This window comes from Drosophila virilis, chromosome X (genome assembly GCF_030788295.1).
Source record: "Drosophila virilis strain 15010-1051.87 chromosome X, Dvir_AGI_RSII-ME, whole genome shotgun sequence".
In the NCBI taxonomy this organism is placed as follows: domain Eukaryota; kingdom Metazoa; phylum Arthropoda; class Insecta; order Diptera; family Drosophilidae; genus Drosophila; species Drosophila virilis.
The window spans coordinates 27,335,746-27,354,124 of record NC_091543.1 but is presented as its reverse complement, the minus strand read 5'-3'; the positions used below and the strand labels follow the sequence as shown (position 1 = coordinate 27,354,124).

The following is an 18,379-nucleotide window of genomic DNA, read 5'->3' as shown; positions in this document are numbered from 1 at the left end:
GCATTTCTTGTGAGAAAAACAATAACAAGCTACAAATAAACTTTTATGCAATTGGAACAGATTATCACGTTCGCCGTGGAATCTCACGATTTCTAGCAGTTCCTAGAAAACATTTTGCCTATAAATCTATGAAAAATAAATATTTATATGTTTTTCTTATATGTACGAATTGAAACAGGCCGGCTAGCAATGTGTGGACGCTACTGTTGCGGGTGTGTGTCCCTGCTAACCGCGTTTGGCGCTAGACTCTGGCATGTGTCTCGACTAAGCTTTTAAGCTAAAGCCGATTTGTCACTTGTATTTTTTTTTTTATTTCCGTGACGAGTTTTACTTTTTGCAAAAAGCAAAATTAGTGGACAGCAATCGAAACGGCTCGTCGGGGGACATCTAAGCAATTCCATCCAGACCATCCAAAGCTTAGAATATAATAGGGGCATATTAGTTTTGTGTAAATAAATGTAACTCACAGAATGAAGCATCTCCGACTAAATCAAGTAGTTACACTCTTGGCGATAAAGATAGATTCATCTGCATCAGTGCTTGTTTCGAAGAAATCTGACCCTTATTTAACTGACTTAGCCAGCAGAATTTTGAAATATATTTCGATTTACGGCTCGAGCTAACGGCTCGTCTTAAGGCTCATATACATATACATACACATATATCGTGGATATGATACCTACAATGTTGTTGGTTAATCCATGTGTGTGTGTGTCTGCGCGTGTACATCTGCTTTCCAGAAAACCACAATAGACAGTAACTACTTGTTATTCAATATTGGCGCTAATTGATTTGCGATTTGCAAGCAACACTTGCCAACATCTGTCGATTCACACTGAAGTATCGGATTGCAATGCCTCTTACAAGCCAACCATTTGCATGTGCCCCCACAGCGTGCTCCACGTGCTACATCAGCACAGATAAGCAGATGAGTCGAAAGGGCAGCAGCGGCATCCAGGTTCAGTAGTTGGCAATGAGATGCTTGGCTCTTTGTGCTCTGCACCCGTTTGTTGCACAGTTGGGTGCGGCTGCTGCTGCTGAATGCCAAATTCAAAATGCAAAATGTAAAATGCAAAATGCTATTCGCCCTCATATTTAATACTCTTGCTGAGTTTTTCGCTTAACAAAATCCGAGTTCCTTTTGCCGAATTTAGGTTGCATACTTCGGTTCTTGTTTGATTTATGACCTGCTACTCTTCACACTTACACATACATCTATACGACCGTCGGCAATTCGAATAGATGGCGGCAAGTGCAGGCACTTTGAGGCAGCTGCTGTTGCATTCTCGGCATTCCTCAATTATTCATTGTTCATGCACACAAGCTAAAAAAAAAGTCTGCGCTCTAGCATATTTTGGACCCATAAGAAGATAACTCAGTTAGTCGGATAAGCCAGAAAGCTGCAGTTTCTTAATTGCACTCTAGTTCGGATTTTGGCCAGAGTCCTTTTATGCACCCATTTACAGCTCATGCCAGGTGTGGTGAGGTGAGGTATGCGATATAAGTAAATCAGACAAACATTTAAAGCCTCGGGGGCATTCTGTCTCACAGAGTTTATACAAATGGAAACAATAGAACAGTCTAAAGGACTGACTGCAAGTCAGCAATTAGTCAAGTATGGACCGAATTCAGCCTTCCTATGCTTTAGTCTTTAGCGTAACCAATGCCAGGATTTATTTTAAATGTGTTTAATAATAAAGCATGGTACGTCTGGGCATAGGCATGAATGCATCGCATCGCATTCGCAGAGACTCGAAATGGCACTCCAAGTGCAAGAAACGATAAGGTTAAAATATATTTGTCGACCATATTTATCCACCACTTTCATAATTGTTAAAAATACATCTGGCATGGTTATCTGAACACATAATTTGCTACAATATTATAACAGATCATTAGGCAGCTAGCAATCCTTATCCATAGTATTTGCCCAAAGTCAGACCTAAAGTGATTTGGGCTGCAAACTTAACCACCTATCTTTCCGCTTCCCAGCGCCCCCCGTGACCATCCCATTAGCCAGCAATAAAAAGCAAAAGCACATACACATAACTATTTATTGGTATATATATATATATATATAGCATATGTACTTGCATGTATGTAAATGTGACAGTTAAAGAACTGCTTCTCACGGGACATTAATGCATGCGATAATGCTGAGCACAGATACACACATACAGATGCGTATGGTATTTGGGTACATACACATGTGTCTGAGAATTTACATACATACATAATTTGGGTTCTTCGGGGAGCTGACATATATATGTGTATATGTAGGTATATATAATTTATATGTATAAGTATGTGTATACATTCTATTTAAAGGTTTTGTATATATGGTATATATATTCATATATGTATATACATACATATATATATGTGTGTATACATATGCATATGTATACATATATAGACATATATATGTGTATATATATAGATATAGTTGTAGCTTTGTATTGTTTACTGGTTTAATCCATTATGTGTCATCATATGATTGTTACATTCAGTTGCATCTTGAAATTGTTTCCTGGTTTTCTTTTCTTGCTTTATTTTTTTAAATATTCTTTTTTTTCATCGAAACTTGTTTGATTTGTGCATACAAATTTTTTGCATATCTTTTTTTTCGCTTTCTCTTGCTCTCTCCAGATCTATCGATCTTTTACTCCTTCCATTCACATACTTATGGGTATATTGTATAAACATATGATAATATAGCTTGCTGCTTGCTCTCTTTCACATATTTTCAACGTTATTTACATTTCAAAGTACATATATATACATACATGTGTGCTTGTATATAAAGGTACAATTCTCTATATACCATAAACACTTATTTTGCATTTCTTGACCTTGCTCTTACAATTTGATACACTAAATTATGCGTGGTTTTGCTCACATTTCTCCCGGCTGCCAACTCCTTCTACAAAACAACTACAAAAAGTTGAGACAAAAATAAAATAAGCAAATTAATACAAAAGAAATGTGGCTACTCAAGGCGGAAGACTTTTCTTTTGCCTCGTAACCTCTTAAAAATTTACAATATTGACCTGCCTTCAATGGATTCTCATTTTTAGAGCGTTAACTAAAATTTATTTTGCTGTCTTTTTCGATTTTCCTTAGCTGCGCACAGACTTGAATCGGCCTCACTTGAGTTTGCAATGAGTTCCCTTTGTTTTCTCATCTGCTGCAAGCGCTCACAAATATTTCATTCAAGCGCGCCCAAAAGAATGCCATATATTCATAGCATTGTTTACACTGCCACACATACACACACACACATATATATATATGTATAGACATAATGCAATGCGTTGAAATGCATTTGTTCTTGTTGGTTGAACATTTTTGCCAAATAAAAACGACATTTGTAAAGTAATTGTCATATATATTTGCATTGCCAGCAATCGAATTAGAAACGGAGCGTATTGCACCAAAGTGCTTGTGGATTTATGTGCAGCTCCGGGATTATTTTGAGTATGTTCAGTTAACACTACTAAAGTACATTTAGTCGGTGGTAACCGCTTGCTTGATGTAGTCTTAACCTTAGTCTTAGTTTACAACAACAATAAAACAACAACAATTAGATGACAACAGCAACCGGAACGGGGCATACAGGAAGTGAATGGAAATTTAAATTGAATCGATTGCATGCGAGTCCTCATTTGGGTCAACAGAATTGTTTGAATATATTTATTTAAGTCGTTTAGCTGACCAAACTAACGTCTGTCAAATCTTTGGAAACTAATGTCAACATGATTTTTCGTTTGTTTGCACACACAGCACCCAGCAAATGTCTTGAAGAGGGCTTGATAGATATGTGCCAGTTGATGTGACCCCTTTAACCCATTCGACATAAAACATATTTACAAGCTCAAATTTGTATATGTTCTTGATCTCAGCTGCCATTTGATATACAAGTTCGATTTTGCAATAAAGATTATATCATATGCAGATCAAAATATTCGCTTTCTTTGCCAAATATCGATTGACGGAAAACCCATACCTGATAGGTAACTCTTTTGCAATTGTAAACATGTCTATGTCAGTTTTGAGCCATTCGAACTTTATGCGATCGGATAAAACACAAAAGTTATTTAGGATTTGCATAGTGTCAAGCAGGCGTGCGTAGAGCACATAGAGGGTATCTCTCATTTCGGCATGCTTGGTCAGAGCAAGCTACTAGGTTTCATTTTGATGCTTTTGCTGCTGGCCTTTATTCTATTTTGGCTAACTGGCACATAATTTGTTTACTGCCAAGCACAGTTGAAGAATTCATTAGGAAAAAATATTATAAATAGCCTGTTAGATATGATGTATATCTAAATAAACAAGTTTTCCCAGCTAATTTGATAAAACACAAATGAAAACTTTGCAGTCGGATGCAACCGACGGCGTAAGACTCCGTTCACAACGGATTAACAGCTGAAGGGAACGGAGTATTAAAAAAGTTGTTTACATACTTTTGAGCTTGTTTTGTTTCATTTATCTGCTTCTTTTTTTTTTTAGTTTTTGTTGTAGCTTGTCAGTTTGTAAATAATTGTAGTTTGGATTTATTATCATTGGATAGTTAAGAGTTGCAAGCTTAGTCTTGAGTTAACATTTTATAAATTTATGCACACTGATTGCATTTCATGGTGGGCAACAGAAAACACATTTATTGTTGGGCATACATAGGTATTTATATAAGTATGTGTTATATATTTAAAATACAGTATACTACTATCAAAAATAGAACAAAGAGAACTTTACGTTTAGTTTTTTGTTGTTGGTTTTCAATTTACGAGTTTTTAGCAATTTGTTTAACATTTTTGGTGTAAGTTTTTATGTTTTTGTTTTTTTTTTTTTTTTTAATTAATTAGTTTCACTTTATTTTGTATATTTAAGAATTTTTCTGTTTTTATATTTTTATTTAGTTATTCTTATTTTTGTTGTACATACTTAATGCATGTAAATGATATTGAATGTTGCTGCTGTGCAGAAAGATGAAAGAGAGAAAAAAAAAACAGCACAACACAGCAACAACAGCAACAATAAGAACAACGACAACAACATTGACAACAACAGTTGCAACTAACACGAGCAAAAATGGACATGTAAAAAACTAGAACAACATTTATTTGCTAGATATATATGTATATATATGTATTTGTATTTTGTATTTTGTATTTTGTATTTTATTATAGTTTATTTCTTTATTGGGACCAATAACGGTCGCATTGACTTGTAAATAGTTGAAATACCATTCAAATGTATGCATATTACATATACAAACATATATATAAATACGTATACATACAGATGTATATCTATATAGATATTTGTATATATGTATATATGTATATATTGTATGTATATTGAATTAGACTAATATTTTATATATTTGCAAATATATTTATGTACATTTAGCATTGAAAGTGAAAGTTAACTTTGGGTTACCGCACAGATTTCGAGTATTATTGAAACACACATTGGAAATCGATATACGTTAATTGGGCACATTGAGATATACATGTAGTACATATATGGTAATATGCAGCATATGCATATACATATACGGTCGTATATGGTTTTAATATATATGTATGTATATTTATTGTAAAAATACGCACATACACCAGTAGATAAACATGTATGTGAGTGAAATAGATGCACACGGTTATTGGGATCATCTAGCTTGACAGTTGCGTCAACGTTATCGACAGTGCTGTGCAACGTTCAACAATATTCAGTGTTTAACATTCATTTAATAACATTAAGCGAGCAGATTGTGAATTGACATTGCCAAATGCCATATAAATTCACACATGTACATATATATATGTATATGTATATGTATATGTATTCATGCAAGTATATTGTATACTTATTAGAATACTTGATTGAAGCATACTTGATTGATTGCAATATTGACTGATTGCTGAATCTTTACTGCCGAATTGCCACTTCTCTTTTATTTAAAGCTCTCAAATTTATTTATCCGTTTATTTTTATTTATTTTTTTTTTTTTTTGCCACATTCCGCACAATTCAATTAGCAAAGTTTTTCACGCAATTTGCTGTCATTACAAAGTTCAACTCAAGTTTGAGTTTGTGTTTTGCGTCACACACATAAACATACACATAAAAGTTTGCATGCATGTACATTTAATACATGTACATCAATAATTTGAACATCAATATATAACATAGTTGCCATATTATTAGTATATGTTAATTATGTTATGATGTTAATTAGCATTCAGTTTTTTTTTTTTAAGCTCAAATTGCACATATGTAGTTACCAATTAAATCAATTTGTAAGCACATGCAGATTAGTTAAAGTTATTGTTGCGCTTACAACATTTCCCGCAAAACGCCAGGGTGGCATTTTCAATAGCGTTGAATACCTTACAAGAAGTTTTCTATTATTAGAATTAGTATTATTATTATTTATATTATTATTAATATTATTACATATTATGGAACCTTAAGACCGTCTCCTAGTATCTCCTTGCATGGATCAAAGATTCTGCATTGACGAGTTGCACCAATTATGGGCGCAAAAAAAAAAATCTACAACTAAAATCTTAACGGATCCCCAATTGGAGATGCCTTACAAAGTTTACTGCACATTTATATAACATTTATAACCATGATATAATAGATATATATTTTTATTTTCTTCAACCCACCATATTCGATTGTATTCGTGCCTTATATCATATGTATTCATTCCCAGTTGCGTATATATGTATCGGATCTTGTATAGTTTGATATGCGCAACTCAATTTGTACATTTCATGATCAGTAGCATTTGGAAATATTTGCTTCGTATCTTCTAAATACTTTATTTATTATAGTATAGAAAAAAAAAAATCTATTCATAGCCATTTACTTTATATATAGTTAGTTGACACATACATATTGGCTGATCTTCTCAAATATGATTCCACACCTAAAAAAATAGTTTGATTTTGGTTTTTTTCTTTTGCCATCTCTCAATACTACCTCCTCACCTCTCCTTCATCTTCAGTTTATATATTATTTTTATTTTTATTTTTTTTTATTTCTTTGGTTTATGACGGATAAAAATGTAAATACGCTTTGTATATGTAAATATTTATATATTTATCGAAATATGTTTGTATGTTAATATGTATTCTGTTCAAAGGTCATATGTAAATATATTGTTTTCGAAATATGTACGTTTTATATGCTTGTATGTCTTTAGGTCACTATTTGTAGGTAATTTGTCATTCGGTTTGCCTTCGCTACCTTTTCCCTGCCCTTCGATAATCACAAAACTCACCTGCAATGTTGCCTTAATATTGTTATCGTTATCGCTATCGTTATCGTTTCTCTGATATTGCTATTAACTATCGTTACTACTACCAGCGCCCCTCAATGCGGTCACCGTTACTATTTACCGTTACTATTTACCATTACTATTTACCGTTATTGTTTCGAATTACTGTTGTTGTACGTTTTTCCTTTTATTTCGTTTGTTTGGTATTGTTTTTCATGTGTTTCCTGTGCTTATGATTTCGTTTTATTGTATTCGTGGTATTAGAGATGCAAGTAGCCCACTGAAAAGGTTTTAGATATATAATGCAATATACAATAATATTTAAAAGTAATATTCAGAACTACAAAAAAACAAAAATATTATTAATATTCGTATGTTAAAAATGAAAAATTGATAGTAATAATAGAAAATTTCATTTCAAAGATTCCTCACCTTCTATTCTTCTGATCGCCTCTGCCTGCCTCCTATGCCCAACACTATTCGCCGTCGCTGTCCGTTTACTTGCGTCTCGTACCCCCGATCTATTTGACAAAGAGATCCTTAAGTGTGGCGCACAGAGAGGCATCGCACGTATCTTTGGAATCATCCTCGTCGCCCTTACTAAACCAGTTGAGCGTGGAGCGCATGGCGCGTCCGGCCTGCGACTGAGCAGAGCTCGCAGCGGACTGACGAGTGCGTCGTGCCCCTCCAGAGCTGGCACTGCTGCTGCTGGCGCCAGAGTCCTTGGGTATAGCCCCCTTGCCGCTGCCACTGGCGTTGCCCGAACGGCTGCCAGATGTGGATGTGGAAGCGCCGGCGGCACTAGTTCCGCCACCCATGCTAGCATTGGAGCTCTTGCGCAGAAATCCCTCGATGGCCGAGCCCAACATGGTGGCATCCACAATATTCGCCTTGGTGGCATCTGCCCAGCTCTTCTTTTGCTTGCTGCGTGGCTTTAGCTTCGGCTTGCCAGAGTCGCCAGCAAGCGGATCCTTCTTCTGCAGCCGCTCCAGCATGTCCTTTGACAGAGCAACGGCACTACTCTTGCTCCGCATGCTCTTCTTGCGCGCAAGCGGCGTCCGCTTATTGCCAAACCAGCCCGATATGGCTGCCGAGCTGTTGTCCTGTGCCTCGGTCACTAGCTGTTTGGCATTGTTCAATATGGATACGTCAAAGCTGTTGGAGCGTGTCGAGCGGCCTGCGTTCGGATCCAGCAGCAGGCCCGATGATTGCCCGCCACTGGGTGTGGGTGTCGCGCTGGTGGTGCGACCGCGAGCTGCCTGTTGGAACGTATTGCTCAAGAAGGGACTGGTAGCACTGTTCCCAGTTGCCCCCGATGAGCTAGACGAACCGCCATCCGGATCCGGTCTGTGCGTATCAATGATCGAGCTGCTGCCCGAACCGGTTATCGAGCTAAAGATGCCAGCTATATCCGTCCGGCTGCCCAGCAAGCCCAGGCCGCTGCCTGACTTCTTGCGTCGCATCGATGCACGTGCCGATGGCGGCTGCGGCGAGACACTCGGCGGCTGCGGCTGCGGGTGCTCCGAGCCACGACGCAATGTGCTAATGCCACCTACGCCCGGCTGGGGGCACTCGGAATACCGTCGATTGGTATACCGTCTGCCTGGTGCCCCAGCGCCCACCTCATCGACCGTCTGCACCTCGCACACTTTCTCGTTGCTGGATGTCCAAAGCTTCAAGCGAGCCTTGCGCGACTGCAAATAAATGTCATCCATAATGTCCAGCTGCAAATTGTGTATGCTCCCAATCGGATCTGTTGATGGAGGTCCTGTGTTGCTCTCCCGACGCGAGTTCAATACACGACTGCTGCTGCAATAATCAAATGGAATGGTCAACAACTGGAACCTAATCCCACCGAGAGCAACAATCGAGGCTAAGGCCTTCCAAAAAGCTCTGATTCATATAATCAAGATACTTGTCTTATGGAGACCTAAGTTACATCATTTAAGTATTGATTGTGATCAAACGCAGATCTCCACTTTTCAGAGTTTTGTCTATATACTATGCGATAATAAGCTAAGACCAACACCAGTTAGATAATTATAAGGAAGTAACCTTTTCGGAATTTCAGCCTCCTCTTACTAAGTGCGAGGAGTGCACTACTTGACTGGATATAAAATAAAATATTTGCATTCTACCTGTTTCGAAGCCGGGCGGACTTACCCATTGGTTGACGGATATGCGGCGACAGATTCGCGCCGAGAGCGTCCAAAGAGTGTGGTGGGCACCTTGGAGATGGTGACAACCGAGTGCCGACGGCCAGATGGAGCTGGGGCCTGTGAGAGTGTGGCCAAAAATGCGGCCTCTTTGGGCGATGGGCCGGAACCCTCGCCGCCGCGTTCGGAGAGACGACGCACCTGACTGGCGGTGATGCCGTCGGTGACCTGTTGTGAGGGCAGAGAATGCTTGCGGGCCTCGCGCGGATCACGCCATGGTGATAGCAAATATGGATTCACGGGCGAGTCGATGTCCAGACTGGCACGATTCGAGAATGTCTCCGAGCTCTCCGGCTCCAGTTCTTCGGGCAAATTTGATTCCTCCACAACAATAAGCGGCTCCTGCTGAACGCTGTGCACGGCATGCGCCTGTGGATGCGGATGTGGATGTGGCAGTCCTGGTCCATGCCCAGCGCCACCGCCGAAGCGTACAAATGGCGAACCACGCAAGCGTAGCGCATCTGTATCAAAAGAGAAACCGTTGCCAAATTGAAGGTGAATCCGTGTATCCCACATGGACGTGCAAAAGTGTGTTGTGGTCGTCCTCTTCGTTCTTCTATTTAGTTCAGTTCGCACACTTACCCATTTCTAACAACTGCTCAATTGGTAGCCAGTTGGGAATACGTTCGTCCTGTGTGCGTGTCCTTGCTGCAGAGCAAACGGAAGAAGCCACGCATCAAATAAGTATGCTATACAAATGTGTACACAAGATTCTGTGTTCGTGTGCGTGTGTGTGTGCATGCAGCAGGTTAAATAAAGCCAGCCTGTTCATTATCCTTGCTACAAATTGCAAATGGCAGGAAAATCATGCATCAAAGTAATTAAAGCTTTTGCGACGCCATCAACATAGCCATTGCCGCTATCTTGGGATTTGACATTTTGCTGGATCTGCTGCTGCTATATACAGCCATATCTGGCTCCCGCTTGCCATAACAACGTAATAGTGTGTCTCTCTGCGCGTGTGTGTATGCCTGGGCACACACACAGTGGCCATAATGAGCATAAAATTATGCGAAAGTTAAAATGAAATTTCGCCGTTACTCAAATACCGCAAGAGTTTGCATTTACATCGCTCTGCGCCATGGACAACTGTTGGCAATCCGCCCATTTTCGTACCTCAGTCAACCGGCTTCCCAGTTGGCCAAGCCACCTCAACTTACCGCTCTTCCCTATGACCTCCCGCACACTGTAACTGCACCCACTTATCACCCACAGGAACTTTTGCTTTGACACGAGTTTTCAGCGGCAACGACCATGATGGCAATTTGGGGCATGTCAGTTGGCAGCTGTAACTGGACTCTGTTGGGGATGCCGCAGCAGGTGTAAATATGACAACGCGCTTAAATAATTATAAAGTTTATAGTGTTTTGGGCACTTGAGCGACAGAGCGAGAAAATTCAACAAATTACCTTTTACAACTAAAACCAAATTAACGGCCTTTGGTTTCTGCAAAAACAGAATGGAAAAACTCGACAAGCTCACTTTTAAAAAATTACAAGGATTATGTCAACTCTATTGCTGACTGATTAGCTGGCTGACTAAGTGATTGACTGATGGTGTGACTGATAAAGTGTGACTGTCTGACTCACTCACTTATTGACTGATTGACTCAATGTCTTAATAACTAAGTGACGGATTGACTGAGTGATTGACTAAATGACTGACTGGTAATTAACACTCAAGTTAACTAACTGTCTAAGTGATTGACTAAATGTCGTATTGACTGACTAGCTGACTCACTTACATACTGACTGAGTGATTGACTGAATGATTGAATGACTAACTAATTAACTGCCTTATTGACAGACTGCTTGGCTGACTGATTAATTGACTAACTGACTGTACTCAGTAATTGGCTTGCGTTACGCAACTGGAATTTTGGAAAATGCCACCCGAATATGTGGAAAATTGATAGGTTATGATAATGCAAAACTTTTTTGTTTGCCAGCCGAATCAATGATAACTATTTATCAAAAATATTTGTGGAAAACAGATAATCGACTTGGAAAATCCACTCTATGGCAAACTATTGATAGTAATATCCTCTTTTTCATCCGATGGAAGTGTGAAATACATTCTAATATCTTTGTGAATAAGTGTTTAAGCCAGTCCGAGCAGGCTTTAATAATGCACGGGAGTAAAATATTTAATGAAGCCAAAAAATTGCCCTGAGCAAGAGCAGGGTGATATACGCTAGTACTGAATCAATATGTCTAACTAGCTTGTGCATTTGATCTTTCACTTGTTCTCTTTAACATATAAATTATAGTTGTAACTTAAATTTAAATCTCAGACAATTTAATTTAATTCAGACCATTTAAATAATAAATGAAACCGAAAAGTGCAAGTCCACTCGAATGGCCCAAGGCAATGTGTGCTTGTATGTCATATTTCATTTCATAATAAACAGTTGACATCCTTAAAGGCTTATTGCAGGGTGTTGCTCGTGTCAAGATATTAAATCTTTAATTAATTAATTGAAGCTCTTTTTTTTAGGCCCGATTGACATATCCAACGCAGCGCAGCTACTGTTCTTTCAAAAGTCTGCAACTGACACAAGAAAGCTTTTACATAATTAAACAGAAACTTTTAAGCAAAGACTTTCGCAATGGTTCTATTGCGAATTGTTTGCTTAACGTTCAACTTTTACCACTTTTTCGTTTAAAACTGAAATTTCCAATTTGCTCCATTTAACTGACATATGCACGTTCCAGGTGTGGCCAACCAAGTTTTATACCCTTGTTGGGGCTATTTTAATGTTGCCACGCAATCTGTTACGCACGGAAGAAACAATTACAAAACAGGGCCGCAAGTTGAACAAAAGCCTGGCAGCTCACATCTTTAAAGCCTTGTTTTCTCATATATTTTCAAAATTTTTCTATTTGAAAGCCGAAAAATATGGGTTGTTAACGTAAGCATCGTAACAGATTAAAATACATTTGCTTAACATCGGACTAGTTTGTCATTTAGCTCCCTGCATTCGTAGGTCGCCCGTTAACTTGTCGCTCCGTCGCGTTCTCATTAGGCTTGTAAATCGTCAATCAACACCAAAGTGTTCGCTTTGTGTTAAAGTGAACTCAATAAGGGCGTCAATGGGATTGACAAGTGCTGCGGTTGCATGCAAATACGCCCCCAACAAATTCACCAGTGACCTTTGGACGACGCCCAATTGACAAGCGGGTCCTGTGGGCTCTATTGTGTGTGCTACACCGAATGCATGACTCCATTGTAATTCTATGCGATGCGTTGGTCTATGTGGTTCCACAAAGGCTTTAATAAACAACTAAGAGGGCTCTAGGCGCGAGTGCTCGTCGAGGAGGTACACTTGTCTCCTCTGCTCCACACAATATGACAAATTTTGAGGCCCAAATACGGCACCGAAGTTGCTTTACACATGGAGAAGGATATCGAGTTCTTAGCTGTTAGCGATATCAAAGCTTTAGCTTTTGCAGTTAACACAGCAGGATACGGATCTTGACATAGACAAAGACAAAGTCGGTTAACTTGTCTTCCTGATCAAGAATATATGTGTAATATACTTTCTCCGGTCGGAAATGCTTTTTACTGACTGCTGCATACATTTCCACAAAACCAATCTACCCTATTCACCTTTTTCAATGGGCTCCACAGCAAAAAAAAATGTTGGGCAAACTATTTTTGGAGTGGTGCGTGAGGCTGGTGGTTTTCTCTTTTTTTGTGGGTCCACTGAATGACACATCAATTGCTTTGGCCCGGAGGCGCGTGACAGGCCCTCTGATCCTTATTAGATACAAAATGTCGAAAAGTTCCTTGCCCGCTTCAGTGAACTCTGCTTTCCACCATCATTTGCCTAGTTTCCTTGTCGAATCAAGCGCCATTTGCATGTGTATTTAGTCGGTTGCGTCGAATAGTATTCCGCTTGATTGATGGAGCGATTGACTCGTTGACCAGATGTCAGACAAGCCAATGTGACCGATTGACCGATTGACAGATTGACGCTGCGCTGACAGATTGACGCAGCTGTGACAGCAGTTGCATGTCCCATGCTGTTCCGTTCTTGTACCCTGTGCCCAATGAAAATTGCCAAAACAGGTATGATGATTTTATGCAAAAGTATGTAACAGACAGAAGGAAGCAGCTCCGACACGAATGAGTAGATATGTTCATAAACAGGACGACAAAAGTGGGTCGGTCAGATACAGTCCGATCGAATGTGCATCAGCCTGTCCGTCTTTTGTCTCATATAATCTAAGTATCAGTATGGGGATAAGATTTGAGGCTATACTTAGCAGTTTCTGCAAATAGTATAAAATAGTGTTAAGGTGGATGAGTGCATTCACAAAGATTTAGCTTATTATCTAGTCGAGCACACCCGAATTGAGCGCTCTGAGCTGTTCTCCGCTTTTCCCTGTTTTGTTCTTTTCCGTGCTGTTCTTCTTTTGCCTCTGCTTACATTTTTGCTGACCTGCTGCATCCTGGTTGACTGCCCGTCCGCCCTCTCAATTTCATTTAAGCTTTATTTAATGGACTTTGCAAAAAGTTTACAAATCACTTTGACAACCAGATATAATGTGAAAGGGGGTAGAAACCACTTCGTATGAATTACCGATAAGTCTTTTATGGTATGGCATAAACTGTGTGTTCTGCACACAGAAATTAAAACAGAAAGAATGTGTAATGTGGCTGTACTTACAAAAACTGCTAGAAAACTTTAGTTAACAGGCAGCCGAGCTACATTATCGAAACAGTTGGGCTCATAACAGCACACTGTACAAAAAAAAAAATCCAGAGACCAGCTCCTAGCGAGGAGAAGACACATGCAAAAAACCATACCACTAAATGCAGATGCCGGCATCCGGAAGGGTTCAATTCGATAAATGGTCGAATTTAGCTCAGACTAACCTTGACTAGATCTATTAAAGAGACTATTTCTTCTGTCACTCACTAAGCGTGAGATACTTCCTTTTCTTGGTCATCCCTACAGCTGCGACAAACCCCATTATGCGTGACTTTAAATCTCGGAGCATGTACCTCTATTATCCCAAGTTTGTCGTGCTATGCGCCAGCATGTTGTATTCTGTCCGTGATAATTGGCTTTAACTTTGAAATGTTCTCAAGAAAGGAACTTACAAGTTGCCGATGGCATCCATCTTTATCTGGAAGGAGGGTTTCAGCACTGTCCAATCTAGCTAACTATCTAACTATTGTTGTGTAAGATGCCCTTGTGGCTAGTATGCTACCTAAAGCAACGTTCAGATTTTGAAACAGTCTGAGGACTTCATTGAATTCAAGTACTGCGACCAGGGAGACGCGGCAATGATCCGGCAGTCTTAATTATGCTCAAAAATTGAGCTGCATGGAGTAAACACTCGGCTATCCAGTAAAGGCCCTGACTACAGCATGGCCTGGAATGTTGCAAACCCAGTCCTCTCTCGAGAAATGTGTGTATCGATGAATGCAGCAATCTGTTTCGCCGGAAAATTGCTGTTGTGCTTCAGAAACGACGAGTGCTCTGTGTGATTTTATTTTCCGTGGTCAAAGTCTCTGCAGCGAATCGCTGCCAGCGCGGCCAGCTACTTGCTATAATGTTCTGGAGATTGGATGTTAAGGACTGCGACCTGAGCATCGCTTGTTATACTGCACAAAGCTCCAGTGATACTTAGCTCTGACATTCTTTATGCTCTATTTAACTGCCAGGGCAAAATAAATCAAACGAAACTAGGAACACGTAACTTAACTGTATGGTTGTTACACAAGTGTAGAGGATAATAGTTGCCTTTTGACACTATTTCTGAGTGTTTAGACTCCTATTCAGTTGCATGTCTCAAGTATTTCTTGTATTTTCGTGAGAAAAGAACAAGTATCTTTTTTGAAGTATTGACCCCTAGACCGCACTTAGCAGTTCAGTTGGCCAATTGCATTGGCTTTCCTGTCATCAGACCCCACAGCATCCGACGATATTTCCCGTGAGGATGATGGCAGCTTCGTCCGCATAGGCAGCTATCTGCCAGAATAAACTTCCCATTCCGACCCACCACCCTTTTATATTACATAGTAGGTTATTTACATAAAGAAAGAAATATGAATTTCTGTGAAAAATGTTCAACGAAGAATCGTTGCCAGTAGTTGCCAAGAACAATATCTGTTGAATTTATTAAAGGCAATAAACAAATAGTTTTGCTCTTTGCCATTTACAATTCAATTGAAGACCCTTTTGCTGACCTTTAGCCCAAAAGCTGAGCCGGAATTTACTTTTTATTCATTGAGTGTGTCAATTTAATTATCGACTTAATTACCCGGCAGCTCTTCCGCAGAATATATATAGTTCCCAGTAATGAGCAGCAATAGACGTGTTCCCAACTACTTTTAATATTTTCTATTTTATAGCACAATTGAATTAGTGGAGCTAATTTTGGGTGATTAGGCAAGCAAAATTCATAATAAAGCTACTGTTTTTGGTATAAATTACAAGCTACAAAATATTGTGCTTCACATGCATTCATAACAAGTAAGAGGTTCTAGTCGGGAGCTCCCGACCAGATGATACCCTGAACCCTCTTCTTCCAACATCGAATGCATAAATATTCTATTTTAGAAGCAACATATCATGTTTCGTGACTCTAGCTCTTATTATTTAGCAAAATTACCCAAATAAACAGGATATCGATATCGATTTGTACCGACTGCTTTGAAACGGAGTAAGTTATCGATTATCGGAAACAAACTCGATCTGCGCAGGCACTAGGATCACCTACATCTAAAATTTGAAGTCTCTAGCTCTTATAGGTTCAGAGATCCTTGCGCTCATACATACGGACGGACGGACATGATGATTTGGAATGTCATATCTCCGTGCGGAGTTATGTCGTTTTGGAACGTCATATCTCCGCGCGGAGCTATTACCCGAGATATTATGTCGTTTTGGAACGTCATATCTCCGCGCGGAGTTATGTCGTTTTGGAACGTCATATCTCCGCGCGGGGTTATGTCGTTTTGGAACATCATATCTCCGCGCGGAGTTATGTCGTTTTGGAACGTCATATCTCCGCGCGAAGCTATTACCTAAGATATTATGGCGTTTTGGAACGTCATATCTCCGCGCGGAGCTATTACCTAAGATATTATGGCGTTTTGGAACGTCATATCTCCGCGCGAAGCTATTACCCGAGATATTATGTCGTTTTGGAACGTCATATCTCCGCGCGGAGCTATTACCCGAGATATTATGTCGTTTTGGAACGTCATATCTCCGCGCGGAGCTATTACCCGAGATATTATGTCGTTATGGAACGTCATATTTCCGCGCGGAATTATGTCGTTTTGGAACGTCATATCTCCGCGCGGAGCTATTACCTAAGTTATTATGTCGTTTTGGAACGTCATATCTCCGCGCGGAGCTATTACCTAAGATATTATGGCGTTTTGGAACGTCATATCTCCGCGCGAAGCTATTACCCGAGATATTATGTCGTTTTGGAACGTCATATCTCCGCGCGGAGCTATTACCCGAGATATTATGTCGTTATGGAACGTCATATTTCCGCGCGGAGTTATGTCGTCTTGGAACATCATATCTCCGCGCGGAGTTATGTCGTTTTGGAACGTCATATCTCCGCGCGGAGCTATTACCTAAGATATTATGGCGTTTTGGAACGTCATATCTCCGCGCGAAGCTATTACCCGAGATATTATGTCATTTGGAACGTCATATCTCCGCGCGGAGTTATGTCGTTTTGGAACGTCATATCTCCGCGCGGAGTTATGTCGTTTTGGAACATCATATCTCCGCGCGGAGCTATTTCCCGAGATATTATGTCGTTTTGGAACGTCATATCTCCGCGCGGAGCTTTTACCCGAGATATTATGTCGTTTTGGAACGTCATATCTCCGCGCTATTACCCGAGATATTATGTCGTTTTGGAACGTCATATCTCCGCGCGGAGCTATTACCCGAGATATTATGTCGTTATGGAACGTCATATCTCCGCGCGGACTTATGTCGTTTTGGAACGTCATATCTCCGCGCGGAGCTATTACCCGAGATATTATGTCGTTTTGGAACGTCATATCTCCGCGCGGAGTTATGTCGTTTTGGAACGTCATATCTCCGCGCGGAGCTATTACCCGAGATATTATGTCGTTTTGGAACGTCATATCTCCGCGCGGAGTTATGTCGTTTTGGAACGTCATATCTCCGTGCGGAGCTATTACCCGAGATATTATGTCGTTTTGGAACGTCATATCTCCGCGCGGACTTATATCGTTTTGGAACGTCATATCTCCGCGCGGAGCTATTACCCGAGATATTATGTCGTTTTGGAACGTCATATCTCCGCGCGGACTTATGTCGTTTTGGAACGTCATATCTCCGCGCGGAGCTATTACCCGAGATATTATGTCGTTTTGGAACGTCATATCTCCGCGCGGACTTATGTCGTTTTGGAACGTCATATCTCCGCGCGGAGCTATTACCCGAGATATTATGTCGTTTTGGAACGTCATATCTCTGCGCGGAGTTATGTCGTTTTGGAACGTCATATCTCCGCGCGGAGTTATGTCGTTTTGGAAAGTCTCTAGCTCATAGGTTCAGAGATCCTTACATTCATACATACGGACGGACGGACGGACGGAAATGGCTAGATTGACTCGGCTATGGATGCTGATCAAGAATATATATATACTTTATGGGGTCGGAGATGCTTCCTTCTGCCTGTTACATTTATTTGGATTTTGCACAAATACAATATACCCTTATACCCATTTTTAATGGGTTCAGGGTATAAAAATGCAGTCTTTAAATACAAAATCACTACAGAGTGGGTTCATTTGTGAAGGAACCATTAAGGATCATAATCATTTCACGGAATTTAATTCATATTGATGCAGTTCGAGTTCAA

At 40.0% G+C, this 18,379-nt stretch overlaps 1 protein-coding gene across 2 annotated transcripts in view; it reads right to left on the bottom strand.

Annotated features, from left to right (window-relative positions):
* Positions 1 to 2,063: 2,063 nt before the first annotated feature.
* Positions 2,064 to 18,379, bottom strand: part of kairos — a 54,335-nt gene continuing 38,019 nt past the window's right edge. For both annotated transcript variants that reach the window (XM_015171010.3, XM_002055058.4), the window contains exons 2-5: positions 10,086 to 10,151; positions 9,451 to 9,964; positions 7,720 to 9,096; positions 2,064 to 7,567 (exon numbers count right to left, since the gene is read on the bottom strand). In XM_015171010.3, coding sequence (XP_015026496.1) covers positions 7,809 to 9,096; positions 9,451 to 9,964; positions 10,086 to 10,089 — 1,806 coding nt within the window. In that variant the 5' untranslated portion in view covers positions 10,090 to 10,151 and the 3' untranslated portion in view covers positions 2,064 to 7,567; positions 7,720 to 7,808. The remainder of the gene's footprint in view (positions 7,568 to 7,719; positions 9,097 to 9,450; positions 9,965 to 10,085; positions 10,152 to 18,379) is intronic.